This window comes from Myiozetetes cayanensis, unplaced genomic scaffold (genome assembly GCF_022539395.1).
Source record: "Myiozetetes cayanensis isolate MyiCay16 unplaced genomic scaffold, myiCay2020 scf12, whole genome shotgun sequence".
NCBI lineage: Eukaryota > Metazoa > Chordata > Aves > Passeriformes > Tyrannidae > Myiozetetes > Myiozetetes cayanensis.
This window is the reverse complement of record NW_026086826.1, coordinates 30,140,710-30,163,534: the sequence shown is the minus strand read 5'-3', so window position 1 is coordinate 30,163,534 and position 22,825 is coordinate 30,140,710. Positions and strand designations below refer to the sequence as shown.

Here is a 22,825-nt window from a genome sequence, read left to right as displayed (position 1 = left end):
CCACTCAACAATCAACCACCGTTTAATGTAACAATAAATTACATCTGTACAGTCAAGGTTTTACAAATACAGCCAAAAGTTAATATCAAAATAGACCCTTTAGAACTTTGCAAGTCATCTCTTGTCTCAGTACGAATACACACAAAGAGGTAGCGTTAGAAAGGCCTTGGAAAATGGCTCTTGGAAAGTTTCATGGGCTGTAAGCAGTTCTGGAGGGCAACCAGCAGCGCAGTGAGGTGTCACCTGCAGGGCAGGGACGACCAGCCCCACCCTGGCAGGAGGAGGTGGCAAGAGAAGGATGATGAATTTCCCAAAGAGCACTGCCAGCAGGTTTCCACTGTATGAAGATTCAGCAGGCATTTTAACAAAGGAAAAACATCCCTTTCCTCTGAAAAGGGGTCCAGGACAAACACACCTGCAGGAGGGGGTGAGGGGGGTCTGCTTTGTTTTTAAAAACAATGAGCATCCATCTGTCCCCATTGCCCCTCCTCAGTCCTTCATTCCCAGCCTTGTCCTCGGCCCCTTTCCATCCTCCAGAGCCCCCCGTGGGACACGACAGACTCAGTTATCTCACCTGTCACTTCCAAAGTACCAGCAAAACAAACACCAGGGTTTTCCTATAGGCCCAGGGGCAGCACTCAGAGCCGCCCAGCCCCCCTCTGCATCCCAGCCCAGCCGTGATTTTCCTGGGTATCCATGGGTATCCTCCCTCGAGACAGAGCATTCTACTGGCGGGTGGTTTGCAGCAGAAATTCGACATTTAATGTCCACAGGTAACCAGGGTTTTGTCCTTCAGCTCAACGCAAACCAGCACCGTTGACAACAGAAGGCAGCTGTTTTGGCTCCTCCAGTGCTTCCCTCCCCTCCCCTGGGGAGTCAGAGTTCACCTGGGCGAGGCCAAGGCAGGGCTGAGCCCCCCAGCCCCAGGTCCCAGCCCAGCAGGGTCCCAGCCCAGGAGGGTCCCAGCCCAGGGGTGTCACAACCCGGGAGGGTCCCAGCCCGGGGGTGTCACAGCCCAGGAGGGTCCCAGCCCAGGAGGGTCCCAGCCCAGGGGTGTCACAACCCAGGAGGGTCCCAGCCCAGGGGTGTCACAGCCCAGGAGGGTCCCAGCCCAGGAGGGTCCCAGCCCGGGGGTGTCACAACCCAGGAGGGTCACAGCCCAGGAGGGTCCCAGCCCAGCAGGGTCCCAGCCCGGGGGTGTCACAGCCCGGGGGTGTCACAGCCTGGGGGTGTCACAGCCTGGGGGTGTCACAGCCCAGGAGGGTCCCAGCCCAGGAGGGTCCCAGCCCGGGGGTGTCACAGCCCGGGGGTGTCACAGCCTGGGGGTGTCACAGCCCAGGAGAGTCACAGCCAGCCCCTGCTCTCGGCCTCCCTGTGCACCGACACCCGGCACTGCTCCAGGGTCTGCTCCAGCTGTGCCAGCTGGCAGCAACCAACTTCCAACCTTTCCCTAGGGAAGAGACAACAGTTAGGACACAGTGGACCCATTGCACAGACTGGAATCTTTCCAAATATTCTTTGAAAAGAAAGGTTTTCAAGAAGGAAATCTCCATAAAGCTCAATGAGCAGCAGTGACTTTCACATGAATTCCTTAGAACAGCCACCCCCCAGCTGCAGCAGGCTCCCTTTCCCTGAGTCAGGTGAAGGTGGAAGAATCAGTCACATCCCCCAGCTTTCTGGACACACTGGGGATTCTGGAAGGTTCCATTCAAACCATCTTTCCTACTTGCATACACTGTATTTATACCCAGAACGATTCTCTTGCCTACACCCTTTTATACCTTTCCCTCAGAAGAGGATCCAAACCTGATCACTTGTAAACATTCCATAACTTTGGTTTCCAAGAGATTATTTCTCAAAATATCATTGAAAAGCTACTCCTCAGAGAAAGAGGAAAAACCCCATCCCTGAATTCCCCAAGTGCAGCCTGAGCCAGACCGGTCTCCTAAGTGGTTTTTTTTCTACTCCGCTGAGCACAAATTTCCACACATTCTTTTCTTTCTGCCTGTGTTGATGCAGGTCTAGAGCCAACAGCCAGAACTGCTTTTATCACTTGGATCAACTCCTTTTAATCCATCCATGTGGTGGGCTGACCCCAGTGCCCACCACAGCCACTGTCACCACCTTCCTCAGCTGGACAGGGGAGGGGAATGTAACAAAAGGCTGCTGGGTCAGGAGCAGGACGGGGCAGACTCAGCAGCCACCACCGTGACTCAGGAGAGTCACCTTAATGAATTCCCAACATCACAGCAGGAGAGAGAGAAATCAACCCAAATCCCCAAACTGCTCCCTTCCTCCTGGGCCCAACTTCACCCGATTCCCTGCTCCCCATTCCCTCCCCTCCCAGTGGGGTAGGGAGATGGGAATGGGGATTGTGGTGTCTCTACTGCTCCTCCCTGCTCAGGAAATAAAATCAATCCCCACTCATTTTCCCCCTGCCCCTCCTGCAAAGGGGGTTTTGTATTTACCCAAGTGATTTCTCTCAGGGGACCCTGGTTGATCCATGTTAAGATGCATGTTCAATCCATGCTAATCCATGTTAAAATGCTGCCTCCACCCTCCCCTGTGTGCTCAGACACTGCCTTACCTATACAGCTCCTGGGAAACACACCCATAAAGCTCCTCAGCAGTGAATTTCAGACTGTTATTCACCTAAAACAGCGAATGAATATAGCAGTTTATCAGGTATCACGTATCCAATAGGTATGTATGTGTATATATGTACACTGGTATAACATACAGGGCATGTATCACCTCACAGCTCTCAGGCTGAGACAGTACATTAAAGAAGCCATCCTGTGTGCTATAAAATCAAATATTACAAACTGCAGCTTCATTTTCTAACCATTTCTGCACAAATCTGAAAAGACCTTCTATATCCCCTTCCTTAATTTACCCAGTAGTTACATACACACGTGTGTATCTACACCCCCCTCTCAAATGAAGATACACCACATCAATTCCAAAAGCAGATGCACAGGCCCCAACCCCAGATCTATTTTCCTGAACAGGACAGCACTGAAAGCCTCTGAAATATGTAATACACTGAACAGAAAAATGTTCTACTGCAGACATTCCTTTCAAGGCTTTTCACTCCAACAGAGACTCGTTCCCACCAAACAAATGCTCAGAAGGTCACACAAAGAACCGGTAGAAATCTGAGTACATTTGGCAAGTGCCAACCAAAAATGTATCTTTATGTTTCAACATCTCATAAATAAGGGCAAAGAAACAAAACAGAAGTGGAAACAGAGAGATGAGACACAACCTCAGAGCTCCTGGAAATAAAAAGTGTGAGTGAAGTGACTGAACACTCCAAAAAAACTCCTACCTCGTGCCTTATGAGGAAGTTATAGAGGGTCCAAATATCTTGGAAACTGCTGGTTGGGCTCAAAATTCTGAAAGAGAAAAGTTTGGGGTTTTTTTTAAAGCAAGTGTAAAAGGCTTCTGTGAAAGGGTTAAAAAAGTAGTCAGAAATGCTTCAATGGGGAAAAAAAAATTTTTTTTTTAAACAAAAAGGAAATTACGAACTTTAAAGAATTTTTCCTTTCCCTCCTCTAAAAGAATTAGAGAGCTCATTATTTCTGTGAGGACTTTCTCCAGAGGCTTTCCCTCATTAAAAATGCAAGCCATGTTTTTATGGATTCTTCCCCGAGGAGGGAAGAAACCCAGCAATAATTAGAAGCCTTTTGTTGCCCATCAGCAAAGTCCTGCTGGATTCATGTGGAGCCACACACGACACCCAGCTTTCCCACAGCAGCTCCAGCTTTAACTCCTTCCCTCCAAGCTCCCATTCCCTTCCCTTTTTTTCTACTTCCAATAATAATTCCCACCCAGTATTGCCCAGGGACGATGGGATGTGGCAGCTGCAGGGATGTGGCTTTACAAAAAGCCTCGAGGGACACCCCTTCCCAAATCTGATCCAATAAGGAAGTGGATTTTCTCCCCAAATTAATTATCCTCATCTACTTCAGCAGCTACAATTCAGTTCCACCCCAGTGGAACTCCATTTGCATTTCCCAGGAAAAGCACAACCCTCCTAAATGCTGCAAAATTTACCTCAAAATCCACACGAAAACACACGGAACACTTTATATATATTAAGAAATACTGACAAAATTCTAAGGTAAATAATCATTACAATGACCAAGTTTGGAAAAAACTCACAATTTTTTGAGAAGTTCTATTTACTTTCCCATGGGAAAGTGCCCAAATTCTCCCCTCCCTCCCCTTGCAAGCTGTAAGCCTTTATAAGTGAATTAACTGGGAACTGAAAAACTGGAAAAATTAAGGGAGTAAGTTGAAAATCCAGTTAAAAGACACTATACTTAAAGCAGGTTGGAAGACCATGACACAGCACAGGATTTATTGCAATTGAGGAGTTCAGTGCTTATTTCATTGTGATTTTACACGGATACCTGCTCCAAAATGGAGGTCAAATGTTGTTCTGGGACCAGAAACGACAAGGGAGTCACACTTAATGATGTTATCTCGTCAGCCAGAGCTTCCCAAACCACTCCAGGTGTTTGGTCCCTCCTGTCCTGTCACCCACCTGATGCCAAGCTCATGCACAAAGTGTAAGGTATTGTAAGAGATGGACAGGAAATAGTTCAGGATGTGACTCCTCACTTGTGCCAATAGATTTGGGAACAAATCTCTTTGGAAAGGATCAGAAAATAGAAGGGGGAACCTGTTGGGAAATTCAGGGATTTTTCCCACAGCAGGGCCAAGCTTTCTCCTACTGTGAAGTGCCTCAGCTGCCCCTGTGTCCACGCAGGGCTTTCCAAGCTCACAAAGGTGGCTTTCACAACACCCTTTCAGTTCAACCTTCCTGCTTTTTAGGCTGCTCCAAAGGCAACACAGCTAAGCAGCTGCCACAGCATCCCCTCTGCCCTGCTCCCAGCTCCCAGTTCCAGCTCCCAGCTCCCAGTTCCAGCTCCCAGCTCCCTGTTCCAGCTCCCAGCTCCCTGTTCCAGCTCCCAGCTCCCTGTTCCAGCTCCCAGCTCCCTGTTCCAGCTCCCAGCTCCCAGTTCCAGCTCCCAGCTCCCAGTTCCAGCTCCCAGCTCCAGCTCCCAGTTCCCAGTTCCAGCTCCCAGCTCCTGTTCCAGCTCCCAGCTCCCAGTTCCAGCTCCCAGCTCCCAGTTCCAGCTCCCAGCTCCCTGTTCCAGCTCCCAGCTCCCAGTTCCCAGTTCCAGCTCCCAGCTCCCAGTTCCAGCTCCCAGCTCCCAGTTCCAGCTCCCAGTTCCCAGTTCCAGCTCCCAGCTCCCAGTTCCAGCTCCCAGCTCTGCTTGACTTTCTTTCTTTCCCCGCCCTGGCAGCCTGAGGGAAGGACGACGATTCTCTCACGGGACACCAAGAGAAAGCAATCTCAGCTCCTTTGATCAAACAGTTTCTCTACATCTGTAGAACTGTAGAAATTAAAGTGCAGAACCAGTTTTAAGTATTTAATCCCAGCATTCAGTGATCACTCCTGACACAGGAACATCCCCCCCTGCACTGCTGAGATCTTAAAAAATTACACTTCTGATTTATGGAGCCCTGGTCTAAACCAGTGTTTTCCAAGTCACTGGGAGTAGGAGAGAAATCCCATTTAGATAAAATACTAGAAGGCAGAATTCAGGTTCCTTACTGCAGCGAGCAGGGCAGATATTTTTACAGCTGATACTGTATTAGTATAAACATTTCTGAGGGTTGTACCTAAGAGGACGTGCTGTAAGTTGTGAGGGGTTTTAAAGTTGGCACAGGAACAAAACAATTATTTCTTAGCCAACAGATGAAAAAAAAAATCCAACTAGAAATAACACTATCAATTCACAAGGACTGAATTTTTTCTTTTCAAAGAACAAGGATTTCTTATCTCAAAGGAACATGGCAGGAAACATGAAGGCATGTAAAATTTCTCCCTAAACCTTGGAATCAGATCTAATCAGCCAAGGGAAAATGTCAACTATTTTAAAGATTTAAGAGGCCTTAAATTAGGTCCCTTAATTAACTGGTTCCAAATAATACCCTACTCAAACACAAATACAAACACTCAGAAATGCTATTTAAAAACGTGTCACGGTCTCACAATTTTACCTGACTTAAATTTCAGAAGTTTAATAACCTTTCTTCATGATTAGTAATGACATATAGTTGCTAACCATAGCAATTATTGTCTCAGTTTTAGAGCTGAAGTACTGTCAGACATTTCTGACACGCAGAATTCTGCAATTTAAACCCCATTCTACTCCCAGTGCTGCCAGAGGAAGAAGCCAAGATAAAATTAAAATCCCCAAGTTACAAGAAAAGGGTAAGATGCAAAAAGCTGTTCATTTGATCTTCCACCAAACAGCCTTTTTTGTTTGGTGTTTGTTTTTTTTTCTTTCTAATATCTGTATTTGTCATTAACACGTCCTGGTCACCAGGCCTGACCAGCTGCAGCAGTGCCACTCGTGCAGTCTTTGTTTTATGACTGAGGGCATCTCCTACACATTTATCTCAACACGTGTCATCTGCTTTTCTCATTGCTTTGGACAATCTGAAAATCGAAACTTTTAATGCAGCTGAACTTTCAGTATAATTTGTGGGACTTCCACACTTTCACAAGGTGTTTTCCTCTCTTTGCTCTGGGCAGCAAGGACCTGAAGGGAACACAGAATCCATTTGCATTTTAGCACTAAAAGCTCCAAATATTCAACCTAGAGCCTTTTCACTACTTTTCCTGCAATCATGTAATTTAACTGTAAGTCACTGAAAGGCATTTTTTCAGAAATCAAGGACAATAACTACACTCCAAGGTCAGTTTTAGAGCAAAATAGAAGTGGGAAGGTTCTCACTTTGCAGTGGAAGGTGTCCCTGCCCAGGGCAGGGGGTGGGACGAGAGGAGCTTTAAGGTCCCTTTCCACCCAAACCACTCTGGGATTCTATGAAAACTTCCCATGTTTTGCCTTAATTCCTGTATAAACCTGCAGTGACTCACAAATCTGGTTTCTGACTCTTTGAAGACCCACTCAGAAGTCTCCAAGGACCTTAATTCCCTGCACTCCTCCCCACTCCACCACAGCCCCTCCTGCACTGTCCCCGTTCCTTGCTCCACAATGCCACCTACTGCAGAGCTGCCCAGCAGGGCAGGCACTTCCCAAGGAAGCCTCCAGAACACTGTCCATTCCAAGCATCGTCCTGTGTGTCAGGTTTTATTTTCACACAGCTCTCCCATGAGGGAACTGTGGGAGGTGAGGAGCTGTCACTGAAGTGGAACATTTTGTAATGAAACACCATAATCCCATTAAATCTCATCCACCACGGCTGTAAACTGATACCACAGGATTTCTTGCAAAACTTTGGGATTGGAACGAAAAAGGCCAAGTTTAGCAGTAACATGCTGAATTAAAACAATTTTCTTAGAGAAACAAACCCACCAGCAATAAAATGAACCTGTTAGTATAAAGTTGCTCCATCTCCCATTTCTACCCATATTTTCTGTTTCTACTTTCATAATATTTAGATCATTTATCTTTGAGAGACAATTCTTTGAATGGATTTATATGCACTGCTGTAAAAAAAAAGGATTAAGTCAAGACTATCCGGGCAATTCATTATTCCTCCCGAAACTTCCATTTTATTGTCCTGCACTCTTTGAAAAAGGGGGGAGGAATGGCCTCCCACTGACAGAGTAGTTTTAGATGGGACATTGCGAAGCAATTGTGCCCTGGGAGGGTGGGCAGGCCCTGGCACAGGGTGCCCAGGGAAGCTGTGGCTGCCCCTGGATCCCTGGAAGTGTCCCAGGCCAGGCTGGACGGGGGCTTGGAGCAGCCTGGGCTGGTGGGAGGTGTCCCTGCCCAGGGCAGGGGTGGCACTGGGTGGGCTTTAAGGTCCCTTCCTGCTCAAACCATCCTGGAATTGTGTGATCCCATGAAGGCAGAGGGAATATGATCCTTCCTAAAGGGAGAGTGCAGCTGCTGCTCCTTGTTAGGGCTGATCCTTGTGGCATGGGTTTTGACTCCTTAAGAACACTCCGGAATTGGGAACAGCAAAGCCCCAAAACTTTGTGTCCTTCACTCCACGGGAGATTTGCCCCCGTTCCGTGGGGCCTTGCATTTGGAAAGCCAATGACTCTGAATTATTCAAAGTTGCTCTCATGAGAGCTGATGGATTAGTCATGTCCCAGCTCCAGTTACACTGAGCAGAACTCGCTCAGCATCAAACATGGAAAAAGCAAACCCCAGGACTCTCTTCCCATGGAAGAGAAAATTCACTGCAAGAGATCTCAATGTCTGCAACAGTTTCATGTTCTTTTGCTACCAAGAAATGGTTCTGTGCAGCCTTGACACAAGATTTCTACTGGGAATCACATAACCAAGCACACAGAACTCAAGTGTGGTTTGGTATTGAAATATTTCAGTGACTTTTAGGACTTCAGGTGACTGTTACTCACTTTTCTGCCCCAGTTGAAATGCTCACCTACTAATTCCTTCCTGGATATCCTTCACTGCTGCCAACAGCTTTTGCAGGCCTAAAAAAGCTTCCTCAAACGAAGACTTTGCAGCCATAGTCACTGCACTGGGGTCCAACTTCTGGAATATTTCAATACTGAAATGAAAAAGAAACACAGAAGAGACAGAGGAAAGCAGTTAATAAGAAGCCTCAGAGTTCAGAGAAACTCAGTATCTGTTGTGTGCATTGTATTTTGTCTATTACAAAACTAGGTCAAATATAAATTTATATTAAACCCATGTTGTCTACAACAGTCTCAGAAGAAATGTGCAGTGCAGACATGGAGTGACCACTGCTGATGAGGTGAGTCCTTAACAGACCTCCAGAAATGGAGTTCTTTGGGCTGGGCTGACTCAAAGGCCCTCCCTGGAAAAGGCAACAAATCCAGACTGTATCCAAAAATATGGCATCCCAACGAGTTTCCAGCAGATTTTCCCAAAATAACCACGATGAAAGCAATGGTAAAGCACCCAGATGGAAAAGGGGTTGATTTCCTGCAATTCTGAGTTTACATGAGAAAGGAAATTCATCACTAGACTCTGCAGTTGGATTTTATACAGTGAAGGATTTTACTTACCAAGAAAATGTTTTCTATTTCAAATTGACTAAAGGCTAAAAATAAGGTAAAGACTTTTGTACAACTCCACTGGATTTGGAAGGAAATACCCACAAGAAATCTTGGAGCTTGAATGCCTCTTCTTACGGATAAATATGAGATTTCCACGAATGTCTCACATTTGGGGGGTTTTCAGCAACATTTTCAAAGGCATTTTATTTCAGTTGCTGCCCACAAGAGCAGCAGAAGGACATAACAATTTGCATGCTCCCAACTTCTTTGTGTGACAGGTTGTGTGCGTTTTCTGCAGGTTTTTTGGGGTTGATTTTGATTAATTATCAATAGGGTTTTTTCTAAAATAGTGGAGGAAAAAAGCTCAATTTTTAAGTGTGCTTGTTTGAAAATTATTTAAGGTTCTGTAGACATTCTGAGCTCCCTTAGCTTTACCTGAACAGGTTCATTGTGTTCCAAACACCCTCAAGGACCGACCAGATTTCCTGGTGCCTGCTTTCCTGAGCCACATGAAAGCTTGGATGTAACTCTTTTTCTTCAGAGTTTGGCAGATTGGGTGTCGTGGCTTCCATTTTTTCAGCATTTTCTGAAAGAACCATGATGTCTTCTGATAAATCCTGCTCACTGTCTGCCCTCACCTTATAAAACAGTTCAGCAAACAAATAATCAATGTATTTGGTTCCTAACTTAAGAAAACTAGAACACTTCTACACACTTCTACAGGGTTTTTTAAAAGCAGTGCTCAAAAAGCAAGGCTGAATTGTGCTAGACATGTTGATTACAGTCTCTGCATCCAAAACATCTCTCAATGGTTTGGGTTGGGAGGGACCTTAAAGCTCACCCAGTGCCACCCCTGCCCTGGGCAGGGACACCTTCCACCAGCCCAGGCTGCTCCAAGCCCCGTCCAGCCTGGCCTGAGACACTTCCAGGGATCCAGGGGCAGCCACAGCTTCCCTGGGCACCCTGTGCCAGGGCCTGCCCACCCTCCCAGGGAGGAATTTCTGCCCAAGGTTTTCAGGCAGAGGCCGTTTCTCATGGCACAGAACTGCAGGGTATGGGCTGACTGCAGCACGTGCTGAAGTCACAGCACAGATCATTCTTCTCCTTGACCTTCCTCTCCCTTTCAGCTCTCTCCAAAGCCACAGAGAACTCTGTACAGCTATGCTGACCCCACACATAGAAATATTTCAAGCCATCAGTGCTCACTACTCCAGTTTTTAGGACACTACGTACACAACTAACAGTAACCACAAACCAGGACACTGCAATTCCTTCCACAGCAGCTCAGAGACAAGCTGGGTGTGAAGACAAAACTTGTCAGTGCCAGGACAACCCCCAGTAACCACCACAAACCACAGGGGACTCCTTTCTTCATGTGTAGCACCAGGGAAAGCTGAAATGACACGACTAAGAGCAGTAGTGTGGGACTCAGAGTGTGGAATTCCTTCTTCAGAAGGAGAAACAGCAATTTTAATCTTTAGGGCCCATCAGCTACAAATGCAACAGAAAACTAAGACAAAAAATGTTTTTCAGTCACCCTCCCAATACTAACACAGAGACTGGGGGGAAAAGGAGTCTCCCAAACATCTACATACTGGCAGATATTCACCACATGAAAATCAAAGTTAAAGTTGGAGTCTGTTCACTCTAAAAAGACACCAGCAACAACATTTCCTGCAAAACTTAGGGGACATTATGGGAATAATTAAGAAACCTAAGCCAGGTTTGAATTATGATCATGGAACAACCTGAAGATGAGGTGAACAAGCACTGGAGCTCCTCTCACCTCTCCCAGCCTGTCACACAGTTTAGTCACTGCAGCATAAGCCTGGGGCAGGACACCGTTGTAGTCTGACCTGGAGCTGAAAGCATGGAGGAGTTTTTTGGATTCCTGGAGCAAGACACGCACTGTTGAGGAGTCCAACGGTTTATCTGATATTTAGACATCCATATAAGAGGAAAAAAAAAACCTGTTAGGAGTCATCAATCCTGGCAGGCAAATTTAATACTCAAATATCCCACGAGAGGCAGAACCATGGAATCCCAGAATGTCCTGAGCTGGAAGGGACCCACAAGGACCATCCAGTCCAGCCCCTGGCCCTGCACAGACACCCCAACAATCCCCCCCTGTCCCTCAGAGCGTTGTCCAAACCCTCCTGGAGCTCTGGCAGCCTTGGGGCTGTGCCCACTGCCCTGGGGAGCCTGGGCAGTGCCAACCACCCTCTGGGTGAGTTTAACAGGTATATCTGTTAAAATCAAATCTTAAAGACATCTTTAAACAAGTCAGAGGTTTGTGGGGCTTTTTTGTTGGCCTTTTTGAAAACAAACCTCCCTGTCCTCATCTACCACATCAAGTGTCCTTTGCTCCCCTGTAATTTCTTTGGCAGATGCAGAGCATTTGTACATTATTTGCCCACATAACATGGGGGTAAAGGAAGGAGAAGGATTATTTGCTTTTTCAGAATAGTTCAAAGACTTTGGTGACCATTAATACACCTAGTCTGTAACTATAACCAGAACAGTGAGGCTTTTTACAAGTTTACAGTTAACATTCTCAGGGATTTTTACCTGTACAAAGGTGCTTAGAGAGACACTCAACAGTTGAAAGTAAACTCCTTGGCACCACATAACCAAAAACAGACATCCAGTGTTTTTTGTAACACTTCAGCAGGTTTACCAATGTCCACGGTGGCTTCAGATACAGGATCTGAAAGAGAATATGTTACAAATTCAAAGGTTGGTTTTTACTTACACCTATTTCCGTGCATTCCACAACTGCTCCCTTCTCTCTGTTCTCCAATAATGCATGATTTGTGATGGCTGAAGTGGAATTTCAGTGATTCCTCAAATATAAGGTTTTATTCACTTGTAACAAGTTTACCTATTAAATAGAGATTTGATTCAGCAGCATGGGTTGAACAGTGATGCTCACGAACAATGTACAATCGCTCCCACGATCTCTGGTTCCTCTTTCCACAAAAAACAAAACCCAAATACTCCTGGGTTATCTCAAAGTGATTCAAACATGTTACTTGTGCACAAAAGCCAGAACAACTGTAAACATGCCTTTGATTTTCTAGTATTGTTAAAAAATAGAAATAAACATTGTTGACTATATACAAATGAAGTAACATATGTGTATTGAAAAAAAATGAAATGCATTCGTATCAAGTGAAACCAGAGTTTGAAAAGATGTCAACAGAAATTAACTGAGACAAACAGAAGTGACCAGAAGCTTAACTGTCACCCCGTGAATTTCTGGGGATTTTTTAAAGCCACAGGATTATCTGCATGAAATTTAAACTTCTAACTCACCCCCATCAGCTATGAAACAGAACCTACACTAAGGCATGGACAATTTAAAGTGCCTTGTTCTTGTGCACGTTTTCTGTTTAAAATACTTTCGAAAGAGCGTTTGCAGGTTCTCGTGAACACCCCTGTAATTCTGTATCTGCCCTGTAATCAACTGAGCTGTGAACAATTTTATCCACAAGGTATCTCAAAACATCTGTTCTGGTGGGAAGAGCCCCAGCATCTCACAGAATGTGATGGAAGGGCTTCTTGCAGGACATAATTACAATGCAGTGATTTACCCAGACTCGAAAATTGGAAATAAATAGAATTTTAATGCAACTAATAAAAAGAATTCTGAAAATTCACACTGAGCAGCCAGCATTTCTGCCACTGCATCATTAAAATTCTGTTAAAATACTGCACAGTCATTACTGGTCAAATAGAACACCCTTGTTATAAAATGAAATATTAGAAATGAACCCTGAGTTGTCCACAGTCAGTGAACTGGATGACTGAGGTGTTTGGCTTAGCACAGGTATTAATATCGCTAAAATATCAAGGACATTCAAACCTCTTAAGTCTTGAAATATCAAGGAAGATGATTTAAAAACCCACCTCCATCCACAGGTTGCCAAATGCAAGTTTCATCTCAGTCTCCAAAATGCAAGACAAAGCTTCTCCTAAGTTCTTCTCAAGGTGTGGAAGCACATTTGGGAACTGTGCAGTAAAACCAGCATCACCTCCTCGTGTCTTCTCAAATGCTGTATCTGCCAAACCAATGATACAGAAGGTATTTATTGCAACTGTTTCTGTATCTCATTTGTATTGGTAATACGCAGAGAACTCATCCCCATAAATAAAGACAAACTGCATTTTATATTTATATAAATATAATACATTTTATATTTATTTATATATGTTTATAAAGCAGCTACACCTGAACAGGCTTCAAGCATTTCTAGTTATATCCACTTGTACTGTGGGCATTTTTAATTACGAGCTACTAAGCAGAAAGATTCATTTCTCCGGGGCATTACTCACTTGTGATATTACTCCACATTTCTTTTTCCCTTAAGTATCTTAGATTATGTACAGCCAGTGGGGTTATCACCAAGTTTAAGATGATCACTCCTTAATATTGCAAACTTTGAAAAAATGAAAGACCTCTTTCAGTCCTGAACGGTTCAGGGCAATTTTTAAATGACTCTAAACACAGGAAATTGGTGCTGTGGTTTTTTTCTACGAAACAAAAATACATCATACTTGAGTTTCCTAGAACTCCGAGACAGATGCTTTGAAAAAGGTCTCAAATGTTCAGAAAACCATGTACCTTCCAAAACAACAGATCTGCCCCAAACAAAAAGCATTCCTATGGATCCAAAGCACAGGAGAATGCAGCCAGTGTAGGAAGCGTTCCATCCCCACTCACCACGTCGGGGCTGCTGTTCTGCACAGCTCTGGGGCCTGTTCACACGCACGTTCTGCAGAGCAGCGACCAAATCAGCTTTGCAGAATGCCTTGACCTCACTCACAATGGCTTTATTACACAGATTTTTATCATCTCTAGGAGGGGAGAGAATTCACTGCTGACATAAAAGCAACAAAAGCAACACACGGAGCAAAAAGTGCAACTGGAAAACTGGTTTTGTGAACTTCATTAGGTATGATTTTTTTTTCCTCAAGCAATTAGAAGCAGATCAGAAAATTAAACTAGAAAATTAAGTAAAGCATCTATTCTGAAAAGAAATTAGAAACATACTGGCAAGTGTTTCAGGCTCTAGGTTTAAGAAAACAACAGCTCTAAATACTGCAGCAATGATGCCTGGTTCCAGTGATCTTAGAAAGCAACACAAGGCAACAAGACAGTGATCTTATTTGATTGTTACAATTAATTCTCATTTTTGAGACCCTTTTTTACTGTTCTACGGTCCAAATCACTATCCCAGAAGCTGCCCTGAGGTTCTGCTCCAGCAGAACTACTACAAAGATGCAGGACAAAGTTGGATGTTGATGTTTTCTCAAAAATTCCCATTGCTTATATTGAGAGGATTAAGGGATTTTTGGATGAAAAGCACTTCTGAAGCCACTTCTTCTTCTTGCCCAAAGGAACCCAAAATCACCACCAATACTGCGACTGAAATGGTATTTTCAGCAGCCACTCCTGCCAATTTAAACAAACTAACTGGTGCCCAGTGGGTTAACCCCACTTACTGAACTAGGCAGGAACTGGTTCTAGCAGAGACCAGAGCAAGTTGTTACAGTACAGCCAAGGAACATCAGCCCTCAAAAACAGCTTCATCTGTTCCTATCACATCAAAACCAATACTCAGAAGTCAGTTGTTATCTTCACAAAACAGGAACAGCAGCAAATCCATGTCCAGCTTCCCCTAAGATTAACCCCTTGTTTGCTTCTGCCCACCTGGCTGGGAACAGTGATAAAGTATCTTAATCATTAGTACAAATATTTTTTCTGTTTTGTAACTTCAGTAATATATATGAGAAACCAGGCTAAAATCTGAGAAAGCCATACTTTAACAAGTTTTAAAATTGAACATGGAGTAAACTTAATTCTGCTTCAGGCCTGCCATGAAGGTGACTACATCTACAATCTTCATGGCTTATGATATCCCTCTATTCTCAGACAGACTGTCCTTCAAAGAGCTCTGCTGCAGAACAGCTCTTCTTTTTGCCAACAGTGCATCTGGCACCAGACCTAACCCAGGCAGGGACTCACGTGCAGAGGATGACAACAGCCTGAGGGAAGAGGCTCTGGTACTGCAGGCAGCACTGCAGGACACGGTCGTCATTGTTCTCATCGCTCAGCCCATCTGCAAAGCCAGGGGAAGAAACGGTTCAGTGCAGCCATGGGATTGTTTGTAAATGTAACACCCCCCAAGCCAGGACACAGGAGTGTGAGTGCCACTGAGGAAGACGTGACCGAAGAACCCTGAACACAGCACTAACACTAACGGGGGATCTGCTCAGGCCAGCCCTGGCTGTGCTCGGCAGGCTGCTGTCACCTACTAGCTGATTGTAATCAGCAAACTGCAGGGTGAAGACTCCATTAGGCACAAAGTGCAGAGCCAAGGTTCCCACTGGGTGAACTCCAAGGATTAAGTACCAAACATCAAGTGATTGCACATATATTACATATTTTTTGGGAAGCCAGCTGCATGGACTGTCCCCACAGCTTGGAATCCTGGTTTTTGAGACACTTGTAGATGAACTGGACTGCAGGGATCGCTTTGTCCCGGACATGCTGCAACATCTTCCCCTTCTTCAAATTGTCCAGCTCTTGTAGGACTACCCAGGGAATTATTAAAGCAAGTCTGTCAACACCTGGAAGGAAAGAAACAAACCACAATCAAAAGATGATATTTTGAAGTGCCACACAAACTACTACAGAGAACTTTTCATTCAAAAACATCGTATCTAGGCAAGTTCACACGTTTTGCCAGTAGCTTTCATAATCCTTGCTCAAGAGAATCTGGCATTTAAAAAAGAACTGAAAAGGCCACGTTCCCTCTTTCTAACCTAACCTCAAACTGGCACTACACCGATTACATGGAAAAACGACAGTATTAGGCAAACAAAAGGAAGACATGATTTTAATCAACGCAACACTCTGACAACAGTGTGTGGCAACGTTATAAAATATATTTGCAGCAATTACCTTGTCACACACTTGCTGTAAGATGACACAGCAGCTGAAATAACAAGCTGCAAACACCAGGATGACCACAGCAGTCACTGAGCCAAAACAAGCATCCCAACAAGGAGCCATGGCCTGCTCCAGTTGCCAACCAGCATTCTTAAGCCAGGAAGAGGAGTATGGATATTGCACCAGGGATTTATTGGTGTGTAAGTATGGCCTGAACTTGGTCCACTCACAACAAACACTTCAACTGTTTTCTTTCTCATTCACATTATGAGATGCAATTTTGAAAAAACACAATTGATAACCATCTGCTTTGTAATAAATAGGTCAGGAATCTGTGACCTTCTCAACGTGGTGGTTCTGGTGCAGGACCAGAAACTGGGAGCTGCAATGTTCTAAAAAGGCATCCCAGCGTACAAGGCAATGCCATTCCCAAAATGGGAAGTGAAATACAGTCTGACACTCTCCTGAAAACTACTCAGGAGTAAAGTTATGATTAAAGCCACTTTCCAGGTGGCTGGAACGAGTGTATTCATGAGCTGAATCAAAGCGCCCTAAGCATTCTGCTGGATTCCAAATATACCTGCCAAGAACTGACATGCACAACCCTAACCTTGCTAACATTAAATTACCAAAAGTTTCCCAATATATTAGAGCCAAATGTGAAAGCCAGGATCTGCATCCTGGATTCCTGAGAAACTGCTCAGTTCTGTGACCTTTACCAAACAGCAACACAGCACTGACTCACTGCTTACAAGATTTTAAATGTTCTTAGATTTCTAGAAAAAGAAATGGTAAAAGGAGAGTAGAAAACACAATTATCACTGGTAATGGATTAAATGTTTCAATTATGTTCTTTGATAGGGTAAGATTTATTTAGCTCCAAGAATCCAAGCACATTCCTGGGAATGTCTGCCATGACTCTGTGCAGGTAGGGAAGGATAAGCACAGTAGGATCTGCTTCCATGGCTGGATGTCCCCTGAGGGGCCGCTTGTCTGGGCTCCCAGGACCAGCCTTCTGCCGTTGCACCAAACCTGCTGCCCTCTCCAGGAGCCCAGCTTTGCTTTCCTCCAAGTTCTTACAACATCCGTTCTTCCTTGCAATGGATTCACATACCTGGTATATCCTCAGACTTCAGGGATCTGACAAACTCAAGGTGACTAATCATGATGTTCGTGTCAATCACCACCAGTATGTTCAGACCAGAAGTAAAAGCCTCTGGGGGAAAAGAAGAGAAAAAAGAGAAACCAAAGCAGCAGTGAAATAATCAGTTGTGTACTGCCTACTCAGACCATCAGCCAACTGCAACTACTAGCTGCAAGTAGAGAGCAAAGAGCACCGTGACATACCAGCAGAAATATTTAAATCCTGCTCTGGAAGATCAATGTCCATGCTTGTAAGTTCTCCACAAGCCTGTACTACAGACAGTGCCATCCTCTTCTCCACACGGGCAACGTGCAAGTCTTCAACTATCTGCATCTACAGGGAAAAAATGGCCTTGGATGCAATCCACTGGAAGGAAGCACTTCATAATTGTCCCCCAAAAAGATCCTTTTGCGTTAATGCTGTTAAAACAGGCTCAAAATGATGTATGAAAAACATTAAGTTGTTACAAGAGATGTAAAACCATGAGAACTTCTGCACATGCTCCACTGGAGGCATCGAAAATATGTCCTGGAAAGAAGATTTATGGCCTTTCTAGCTGGTACCCAAAAACTCTGTTCCATTTTTTGCTACATAAACTGCAAGTTTCCTCACAGGCACTTATTAAAAACAGTCCTTCTCCCAGCTAAAAAGTTAGAGGATGGAAAATGAGACAGCTGGAATATGTGAGCAACTATGAGGGCCCCTTGCAGATAACAGAAAGACAACCTTTATCTCAGAAAGTTCCTGATTAGCAGCACTTCAGCAAGTTTGTTTAGCATCTGAAATAAATACTCCAGATTTTTGAAAGGCAGATCATAAGCCAACAATGCCAAATACCAGGAAAGGTCCTGGGATTGTCCAGCACAACTTCAGTGCCTCTGCTTTTTAATACAACTCAGAAGTGTCAAAGGAAAGCATTACCAACCTCATGGTCTGTTTCTGGGCTCCGAGTGTCTTGAAGGGCTGGAAAGTCTTCAAAGTTCTGCAGGAAGGATTAAAAAGACCCTCACAACACCATAAAACATCAAGGAAGACTGAGGAGCAAGTGACCCCCATGTCAGGAGTTCCAGGACAGAGCTGTGCAGTGTTAAACAAGTCCATCACTCACCTTTTGGACAGACACAGGCTTTCTGACCTCACCTTCCTGGTAGGACTCAGACGAGCACGGCCCCTCCAAATCCTAGAAACAAGTAGGAATAAAAGTAGAACAAGTATCAGACTTTTACAGTCCTTTTTAAAGGACATTGAATATTCCCAAGTGAATTGAAAAGGGAACATAAATTCTATGGTTTTTAGCATCTACAGTACCATTTCAGTAGAGCTCTCTTTTGAAAAAAATAACAGTGGATTACAAAGCAACTTCCACCTGAACATTAAACCCCCACTTCTGGGGGGTTGAAGGTGCTCGAAAAAGCTGCCCAGAGAGGTTGTGGAGCCTCCATCCTTTGTCCTGCACAACCTGCTCTGGCTGACCCTGCTTGAGCACAGGGGCTGGACTTGATGATCTCCAGAGGGGCCCTCCAACTTCAGTGATCCCAGGATTTTGCAGGTAATTACTACCTCTGCATACACACAAAAGGCCCACGCTACCGTAGCATTAACTGAAAGCCCCAAAAATTCTGGGCATGCTACACAAGAGCAACAACAAAGAGAGTCACCCCATGCTCAAGATCTAGCTAGTGTTTGGCTCTGCACCTCGGCCTGAACTCACAAACGAACCCCTCACAGCCAAACGGGAAGTTCTGCAGCAAAAGTACCAATTTAACCCAAGAGCCACTCCAAGCTCTCCTGGCATCACTCTGCCAGTGAGTCTGGCAGCAAGTTTTCATTGCTTCAAGTCCATTCACTTAAAAAATGATACAACCATGTCAACTCAGAGAAAAACTCTTGTTGATTTATACCTAATGGAAGTATTCCACAGCCTCAGCAGCAGAGCAAAGCTGTGAAAGCGTCTGCAGACACGGCCCAAATATGCAAGACCTTTACTCTTCTGCTCTGTTTAACCATTTAGCAGAGGAACATGTTATCAGGGTTTGCACTGGGATCACAAAAATCCACCTAGTTAAGCCATGAAACCTGGCTGAATTCTGGAGGGAGCCAGTCTGATTATGTAAAGCTCTGCCACTCAGGAACCAGCCCCAAACATCTACCTGCAGAATACAAACAACTGGGTTCTCGTTACCTGCTTAAAACACACTTGTGTGGCTTCAAAGTCCCTCTCTTCAGTCCCTGAGCATCCAGAAGGTTCAGGAGGAGAACCAGCAACATGCTTTTTCCACTTACGGGAGTCCCACCGTGGAGGTGTCTCGGCTGAAGAGTCTGTCGATCTGTGTTTACTCATGTGCCTCTTTTTCACAGGAAACTCCTTATATTCTTCTTCCTCCTCCTCTTCCCAAAGGCCAGATAGTACATGTGACTCCTTAGTGACGGGTCTGCCACCGCACTCTGTCCCCACAGAGGTGCTGGGTGGCTTCTTTGGAATTCTGCCATCCTCACTCCGCTTTTTTGAGCTGTCTGCCTTTTTATGTGGCACGTCGGACACCGACGACTTAAACTTCTCTATCATGGCTTGTTCTGCTTTTACCTTGAGCTTGCAGAGTTCAGCTTTCTCTCTCTTCTTCCTCAGGGCCTTCTCCCTCTGAAGTTCAAAGGTGTACCAGAGCCTTTTCTCTGTTCCCTCGGAGCGGCTCCGTTCCTTGCTCGCAGTCACTGCGTCGGGAGTGCGGCTGATTTTTCCGTGTTTAATTTCTTTGGGTTTAAACTGGATAACTATTTTCTTTTGCTTTTCAGGTTGAACTGAAGAATTGTCCAGAGTTTTGCTTCTATTTGGAGATTTTCCTTGGGATCTTTCATCAGCATCATGAGAAACAGTAGAGCTTTGGTGTCGCTTCTTCTTCTTGCCCATCTTTCTCTGGTTTGGATCTACAGAAACATCACAACAAAAGCAATGTAATGTAGCTCAGTTAATGCAAAAGAGCAACAAAAAAAGCACCTACATTTGATTTAGGCAGTTAGAGCTAAGTATTTATGACCACCAGTCTGGTCTGCTCTTAAATGTGAACTTGCAGCATCATCTGTCCTTTCAAATAGTTTGATGCAGCATTTTTTGGCTTTACGTTTCTCCACTGTAAAGTTATTCCAGCTTCCAAACAATGAAGAAAAAGCTTTTTCTGCATTCGGCATCTGTCAGTTTGAGGGACACCCTACAGAGTTGAGTTTCTTCTGATCACACAGGTAAGTTTTAACAGCAGTTTAACGATAAAGGAGGTGTGTCACCCTGAAAGGTCAGCTTGCTCACAGAGTCAAAACCCACACAGCTTTCAAACTGTTTGTCCTGCACTGACTGGAGAACTTGGAAAAGGAACAAGTGATGGGAATACAGTAACATTCTACAGAAATCATGAATGATAGAAGAAGGTTTCCTACTCAGTTTTCCTAAGAGCAGAGAAAATACTCAGTAATTATTATTTACTTTACACTAGATTTAAAATATCCAAAGACCAGTTAAAATACTGTGTTTTATTTAATGAAAGGTTGAAAAATTCTTCAATTCAGCATTAAAAAAGTCTGTGATTGTTACATTTTTAAGTAATTCCATTTAATGGAACAGGAACATGGAGGCAAGAATTTACCTCTGGAGTTCTGTCTCTCCTTTCATAGTGTGCTTATAAGATCTTGTGTCTTCAGTAGTCTGAAAGAAAAAAAGATTCATGGGCTTATAGAGGGAACTGCAGATAAAATAAAACACACTTTCATAAGAAAGTGTGCACTACTAGAGGTTTCTCATCCTTTTGCTGTTAAATAGTTTGGCTTCTCACTGTTGCTTGTGCTGGCCAATGTCAGCATAAAGCAATATTTAATGATTTAATATTTAATGCTGCCTCTAATTGAAATCAGGCAACACTTAGAACTGTATTCTTCCAGTTGGTAGAGACATCAGCAACGGCAATAAGCTACAGTAGGAGGTTTTGAGCCAGGTGTTTACCCTTTGTACTACAGAAGTAAAAAAAAAACACAACAAAACACCTTAGAATAAATTAATGTTAAAAACCAAATTGAATAATCACAAGGAGTTCAGGAGAAAAAAAAAAACAGGTACAAATATTTGGGTCATTAATTTATGTGGCAGTGCTTAGAAGGAAATACCTGAGAGTCACTCATCAAAATGCTGCAAAAAGTACAACTTGTGGTTCATCAGAAAATAAAAGCGTATGATCCCAGATACAGAACAACCCCAGCAAACAGCAATGCTTTTGGTAACAGTTCTAAGCTCAACTTTCCTCAGCCAGGAAGATACACTAAAATAAAAAAGCCTCTTGTTTTCTGATGACTACACTACTCACAGCCCTGGTGAAAAACATAAGCTACATAAACATAAGTTATATACATAAACACAAATATAAGTTATCTGACCAACTCAACCCTCCTGCTGTTCTTTATGACCTTATATTTAAATTGGATTCATCCTTCTATCATAAGGCTACTAAACAATTCATGTTTTTCTCCTGAACACAGGGGATCAAATTAAGATAATAACAGTAATAATATTTTGGTTCCTACATTGTCATCCTGGCCATCCAAACAGTCTTCTTTTCCAGTTAATTTCTTCGGTTTCTTTCTAGACATCTTCAAATCCTAAGAAAAGAGAGTGCTGCCATTATTATTTGTGTCAAGTTCTTAGTTCCAGCTAGTATAAAAATAAATGTTAACTGCACAGAGAAAAAAATACTCAAATACCCATCTTTTGTTTTCTCATGACAGAGCCACGGCAGATCGCGACAGGGTTAATCATTCACATCTAAGGGAACTTCAGAGCAGCAAAGGATGGTAATTAACTCTCCAGCTGCTCCAGAGACACCCGTTTTGTACCAGCAAACAAACAGAGACAAACATCCTTTAACCTTCAGTCGTATCACCAAGTTTTACGCCCATCAGCCACCGGCAGGGCTGCGTGCAGGGGCTCCGGTCCCCGTGCCCGGAGGTGTTCAGGGAAGCCCGGCCGTGGCACTCGGTGCTCTGCGCTCCTTCTGACAAGGAGGGGATCGGGCACAGGGTGCACTCCATGGTCTCTTCCAACCCAACCGATTCTGCGAGGCAGTTCCGATCGTGTAACTCTCACAACTCTCGCCTTCTTTCCCTCCCCCGGGGCGGAGGTGCTGTCGTGACACCTCACGACGGCCACGCCACCCTCTACACAAACCAGGGCACTCGAACCGGGGGTTCCCGAGGGCTGAAAAAGGCGATTCCCAGACCCCAAAGCCCGGCGGGGAGCCCGGGGAGCGGGCCCGCCCTGAGGGGGGGCAGGCACAGGGCTCTGAGGGAGCCGGTCCGGGAGGCTGAGGGGCGGCAGCTCCAGCCTCGCTCCCCGCGTGGGGCTGAGCCCGGGGGCCCTCACGGCACCTCAGGCACTGACAGCACACCCTCCCTTCCCGTCTCCCGTCCCTTTCCCCTTCCCTTCCTCGTCCCTCCCCACAGGACACCCGTACGGCGCCGCCTCACCCGGCTCGGACGCTCCTCCCGCGGCGGCTCCGTGTGGCCGGTGGGGTGGAAGTTGTGCCGGCTCGGGTCCGTCCCTGCCCCAACCACCCCCGTCCCGCCCGGCGCGGGTCCCCCACAGAGCTCCGCCGCCGCTCCTCCTCCCGCCGCGGTGCGCGCCGGGCCGGCCCGGAGCGTGTCTGGGAAG

The 22,825-nt window shown here is 45.0% G+C and overlaps 1 protein-coding gene across 1 annotated transcript; it reads right to left on the bottom strand.

Moving 5' to 3' along the window:
- Positions 1-7: 7 nt before the first annotated feature.
- Positions 8-22,730, bottom strand: SWT1 (SWT1 RNA endoribonuclease homolog). Its single transcript, XM_050306618.1, is given in 21 exon segments — positions 8-1,256; positions 1,353-1,450; positions 2,588-2,652; positions 3,332-3,398; positions 8,443-8,571; positions 9,479-9,681; positions 10,830-10,975; positions 11,612-11,750; positions 12,953-13,104; positions 13,767-13,900; positions 15,072-15,165; positions 15,488-15,676; positions 17,113-17,214; positions 17,346-17,475; positions 18,068-18,124; positions 18,251-18,322; positions 19,325-20,038; positions 20,040-20,064; positions 20,775-20,833; positions 21,703-21,777; positions 22,642-22,730. Coding segments are annotated over 20 exon segments (2,649 nt in total). The 5' UTR covers positions 21,769-21,777; positions 22,642-22,730; the 3' UTR covers positions 8-1,248.
- Between the last annotated feature and the right edge of the window lie 95 nt (positions 22,731-22,825).